The sequence below is a fragment of the Echinococcus granulosus genome (assembly GCF_000524195.1).
Source record: "Echinococcus granulosus chromosome Unknown EG_S00199, whole genome shotgun sequence".
Classification (NCBI taxonomy): domain Eukaryota; kingdom Metazoa; phylum Platyhelminthes; class Cestoda; order Cyclophyllidea; family Taeniidae; genus Echinococcus; species Echinococcus granulosus.
This window is the reverse complement of record NW_020170579.1, coordinates 73,803-79,724: the sequence shown is the minus strand read 5'-3', so window position 1 is coordinate 79,724 and position 5,922 is coordinate 73,803. Positions and strand designations below refer to the sequence as shown.

At 41.6% G+C, this 5,922-nt stretch overlaps 1 protein-coding gene across 1 annotated transcript in view; it reads left to right on the top strand. All coding sequences in view use genetic code 11, as the record gives it.

Moving 5' to 3' along the window:
- Positions 1 to 790: 790 nt before the first annotated feature.
- The window catches only part of EGR_10214 (hypothetical protein), a gene marked incomplete at both ends in the record, with an annotated part of 8,994 nt that continues 3,862 nt past the window's right edge, over positions 791 to 5,922 (top strand). The window contains 4 exons of the mRNA XM_024499463.1: positions 791 to 853; positions 2,335 to 2,394; positions 3,528 to 3,710; positions 5,585 to 5,778. Of these exons, the coding sequence (XP_024346128.1) occupies positions 791 to 853; positions 2,335 to 2,394; positions 3,528 to 3,710; positions 5,585 to 5,778 (500 nt within the window). The remainder of the gene's footprint in view (positions 854 to 2,334; positions 2,395 to 3,527; positions 3,711 to 5,584; positions 5,779 to 5,922) is intronic.

Below are 5,922 nucleotides of genomic sequence, written 5' to 3'. Positions count from 1 at the left end.
TACACACGATACATTCTACCTGCATGGAAGGCATAACAACTTGGATGGTGCGCCTGTTACCGAGTAATTGTGAAAAGATATAGAGAAAAAGGTGGATAGCGACTTTCTCCTAAAACATGTACATGAAAACCATTAAAGGGCACAAAACACCACAACAACTAACTAACTAAAACCCATCCTTACCCATCATTTCACGGTGTAACAGCAAGGCCGAATTCCAAATTGATTGTACTTCAGATGTCTCATTGCGTATCAGGCGCGACATCAAAAACAAACACATTCCCCCCAACTTCAACTTTCAAATCATCATTGACGCCAAGGAAATGTGATAAATTAGAGAAGTCTTTACGTTTCATCAACAACTTGAGCCTGTACACCTATAATTTACCTGTTAAAATTGCCAACATACGTCTCACGACGTAAAAATACAGCAATGGAGAAAGCAGCCAATCAGGTCCAAGCAGATAATTAAAAGAAGCAGATGCAAAAAAATATATAAAAGAAGTTAAAATTTAATAATATGACTAACGTTATATCAATGAATAATTATTATTATCATTGCTGAGCGAATCATTTGGTTTTGTGTTAGCCATGTAGTATGGGTAGAAGTTAAAGTTAGACGAAGGGTCAAAACTAAAGTCGCCTCTCTGAGGACCTATCTATCTAATACTTTGTCTATTTATTCAACTATCCACTGCTCTAAATCTTTTCCTGCTTTTGAAATGCATAACAGTCAGTGCAGACAGCATGCAATAGATCCTTGAGGCTGGCCGGGATGGACCTCTCCACAATGCTCGCAGGAGGTATTCAAATAGTGAAAAATGAATCCCTTCGAATTGCCAAGAAGATAAAAGTACGTACCTTGTTTAAGCGGATAGGCGGAAAGTTAACGGATGGAGGTGAAAAAATAACACTAGGTTGACACATTGTTTAATTCGCTAGTGCCTATGCCGATTAACGTTCAAGGGGAGAGGGAGGAGGGTGTCAGGTTTAGCATCTCTTAAAATGCACATATGCTAGTGCAGATAAAATGCAGCAATGCCGAAAGTCCAAAATGCGCATAAAGCACCCATCAAAGACTAAGTAAAGCACATCACGTCGACACGGGACAACCGTGTTAACGCCCCTTCTTATGCCCTCAAGGCTGTCTTCCCAACAAGTGCTGGAGGTGGTGATTCCGGCAACTAAGTAGAATATCTGTCACACAAAACTTTTTTCTAATTACAGGATTCTGCAAGTTGGAATTGGTAGGTTGACTGTTAAACATCTCCAAATTCAAGCAAAGGACATGTCGATAAAGTGCCATAACAGCTGTCGATCGGAAGGTCAAAGTGAAGAGATAAGGTGTAGGAAACTTGCCCGAACAAAAATATGCAGCACATTGCTAGTCTTTCATGCTGGCCTTCAGTGAAGTAGAAGGAACTTGGCTAAGGCGCAGTATTGCTTCACCTAGACAATTGCTTTGCAAGAGAAAGAGACCCAAGTCTGCTATCAAAGCAGTAAATTATAAACATGCACTGGACCTCCTTTGCCCAGAAAAATGGGATAAATGGTTCCACTACTTCAAGTGATGATGATTAAATTTGGGGAGGAAAACTAGCCTCTGAAATCTGCTTTAGAACCATGGCCATACTACTAAGATTTCAACATGAAGCTCTCGAAGGAGCTGAAAGGCGCGTTTATCGTTTGTAACTTCTGACCTCTCCAGAGGCTGATTAGGGGGGAAATGAGGAGGGCATATAACAGAGAGATGGAAAGAGGTGTAAAACTTTTAGGGAATCGGGTTAGTCAGTGTACTCTTATTTGCCTCGATTTGCGTCTTTTCCTTAAATCACCCATTCGTCCATTGATTTCAGTGATTTCTTAAAGCACAACAGACGTTCGTGCTGGTCGACTAACGCGGATGAGTCGCAGTAAAGAGGCGTATTCTGAGAGCACCGGCAACCCAAGCCCATGTCACCCACACACCCAAGTCATGGCGCCTGCTGATTGATAAAGGGAAGCATAAAGCAAATGCATTACTGTTTGAAAGGTTTGTTGCAGAAAATGGTCACGACCATAGCGACTTCCCGCAAAATCCACCTCTACAGGAACGGTTGCAGATGGGATTGACACAGCCACATAAAATAAAGGACGTTAGTTCGTGCCTAAGCATCTGCATCGTCTTTTTACTAGCAAGTCCTAGCCGAAAACCCCTTTTGATAGCAGCACTGATTTTCCTAATGCGTTAAGTGGAATCCACAATTTGCGTTCAATCCCCATCCCCCTTAGAATTAAACACCCCAAATTCAACAGATTTCTAGCTAGTGCGTTGTTATTCATTCTATTTATTAGTCATTTATGGTGCTACAAAATGAAAAGGTTCTTGTCTATTTGACTTGCATTACACCACAGGTACACACATGACGTTTGCACGATTTTGTTGTAGAAGCACGTGAAATCGAGACTTTGCTCCCTTAAATTATCACTTTGAACTATCACTGACATGTCATGAGCTGATAAATATGCTTTTCGTTATTATTTCACTACCAGTGGTCCCCGCCAAACCCCAATCCAATCCCACCCATTTTCAGCTCGTATGCTATTCTCGTCAAGCAACGACTACTGAGTACCAAGTCAGTAGCGTTGGCGTTGCAGCCCAAAATTCAGCAGCTCCAAGGTGATGATGCTGCAGGCGCAAGGTAGCACATGAAATAATGGAGTTGTGACGGCAAATGTCCTCCTAGCTTCTTTACAGACAAACTGAGCCTATAAACCTTGAGGAAATTATGGAAGGACATCACATCGAGAAATCTATTTCGGTATGTGTCCTTGGCATGGAGTCTCCTTGCAGATACCATCTCACCGATCGCTCAATTTTGCAGTAGTCAAATCCACCCATCCATCGCCATCGAGGATATCGGTTTCACTACTTGTTCTTAATGGGTATAATTCTCATATCCGCACATGTCTGTGAGGTGACAAAAAATGGTTATGATAAGGGAAGTGGAAACCCTTTCCCTAGCACTGCAACCGCAGCTCCCCGAGACTTCCTTGAAGACGAAAAAAGACAGTACTGGGGCAGAATGTATATATTCGGCATACAAAAGGGTACTAGGGCTACTAGCATGACCCTACCTGCCAGCCTACAGGGCGTGGTACAATCGCCAAGTCCAAAAGTGGCTCCTCGCCAATGCCGAGAGATAAACAACCATTGTATTACGCTACAAAAGATCAGAAAGCAAGTTGAAATCAGAAAATAGCGAACATTCCATGGGTCAAATGGCAACCCCATTGCCCAGATAAATCAATTTAAAATATGAACAGAAGCCACTGCGAGACAGTTAAGTCGAAAATAGTCGCACACCAGTCTGGTATAAATTACGCCTTTAGAAATTTTGGCCAACCCAATTTTACAACAGCAAACATGTGCTAAATTTGCAATGCACGCAGTGGTTACTTGTAATTGAAGGATTTTGTACAAATTAGCTCATTTTTCGAAAATGCTCCTTTGTTTTAATGCGCTCGTTTATTTGTGCCTATTTTAGTATATGCATGCGCATATCCATGTGTATGCAAGAGTATATATTGCTTTATTTGATAAAGCAATTTCAAAGAATCTCGATTCTCCAAAGACAAAACCGAATCATGTTAATTTAGTTTGCCGAACAATTCCTCAAGCGACCAACTTAGATTTTTGCAGTCTTGTATTCTTCGTTAGTTTTGACAACGTTAGGATTTTGGCTGGAGAGGCTCTATTTGTTTAAAATAGGAAAGTTGTGGTGAAAATTAGGCTCTGCTTAGTGCCAGTAGACCTTTAGACCTTTTATTTAACAGAAATATTTCAAATGGAGCACTATCTGATGAGCAGCAAGACATTAACTAGCAACGGCAGCTGCGAGTCTCGTCGTTGCTATCACTTCGCACATTGCTGAGCCGGAAATTGTTTTGCTATTCATGAGTTGGCGTTGTGCCTTTCGTGCCGTAAAAGGCGAAATGTACGTGTTTTTTGGGCAGCAACTAGCTTTTACCAGTTATCTTTAGATCTTTTTACAATTTATGCATGATAGAAGTTTCGTAGGATGTTAAATCCCATTTTGGACTGCTTCTAGCCGCAATTCTCTTCTTTATATTTCCAAACGTACAGGTTCGCGAGAAGCGTAGGACTGGTTGAGGGTCTCATTAGTCTGTCAGGGTTTGCTGCACTGTTGGTGTGGATATCGGTCTCTTCAGCAATAATGATTCTCGCGACTCTTGTCGCTCACCGCTTCCATCCACGTTCTGATGCTACGATGTCAGTCAGTGGCGGCAACGCTAATTCACTGGTAGCATACCGTCCACACTATGACTTTACCTTCCACAATCGCAAAGTCCCCCCAACAACTCGTCAACCTCCCGGAGAGCAGGGCAGTGAAGTCTTGTGACTGGACGGGAAGCATGGGAGATTCGAGGTGAATACAATGTTTCCTGTTTGAGAGGGGCACCAATGCAATACAAGGAGCGCTGATGCCTATGGTCGACTAAAATGTGTTCTTGTATGCAATTACCACGTGCCCAGTCACGTGGATTGTAGCGTTAAAAGTGGCATGCACCTCTTGTAGTTTGAACCCGCACAGATGGGTGCAATGAGAAAAGAACTTGCGTCTTGCTGTTTCGCCTTTTCCTGCAGCACAGCTTTATTGTGCTTCAATACCTCAGTAAAGCCATCTTTTTACACTTTTCCCCGCTTTAATCTACTTATCTACCTAAATACGTACTTCTGTTTCTAACAAACACCCACCAAAATAACAACATTCTTACGAAGGTAACTAGCACGGAAATGAAGTGCTGCAGGGCATGCCACACTTAGCCATTTTCCTTCACAAACCAATCGTTCGAATAAAGCAAACAATCTGATGGCACCAAACCACTTTTGCTAAAACGCTTAATGAAATAAGGAAAAATGGGATGAAAGGTAAGAACTAGTTTCCTTTTACTTGTGTCAGGAGAGAAGGCGCAATGCGTTAAATGTATGTCGAATAAGAACTGCAACAGTTTGACCAGTGAAATCGCCTTAGACGATTCGACGAGCGGATAGATAACAGTAAGGGGATATGAAAAGACTTCTTCCAATCAGGTGATTTACACAGCATAAATGCACCTGGTGACTATTCAGGGTCTTGACAATTCCATGGACTAAAATTTTTCACCAATGAGAAGTACTGTGCTTCCCGTTTCCTACCGGAATCTACAGTTAGTTGCGTCTATGGACTGTGCGTGGTGAATTGTCACTCGTATTGCGTTTCGGTGACTAGATACATAAGTACGCATTAAAGCCCTCATGTGCTTGCTTGACAATTCATTTACCCGCCCACGTCTATCTCAGTGCACTCCTTTACTAATTCTTCCATAACTTGGCATTAGACGACGAAACTTCTAAAGAGGACAGCAAGTAGAACTTCACTTCATACTTTTCATGCTATTACCTCAAGCATTTAAATAAAGAGCCTTGCCCTACCATTCCAGCTAGACCCGCGTCATTTAAACTACCTTCATGCTAGTTTGAAGTGATGGCTAATGGAAAAGGTGGTTATCGTAAACCTTTTGTAATTTTAAGATTTGTTAGTCGGCTAAAGATATGAGTATTGATGTATTTTTGAATCCTGTTTGCTTGTTTTCGTTAGCTGATGAGTCGACATATTTAACCGTACGATTATCATGTGTTTTGTCATTATCATTCTTACATACCTATATTCGTATTTATGCTGAAAATAATAATTTGGAGATTGGCGCCCCTGAGAATTGTTACTCAAATAATAAGTAGTACCTTCACCACGAAAAGGCCACGAGAAGTTAATGCTCTGGTGAAATGCGATTGTGCCAATAAGGCGTTGATAGGCTATAAGACCAGCTACGTGTCATATAATCATTTCAGCTGATCAACAGGGTTGATTGGTGGACAAA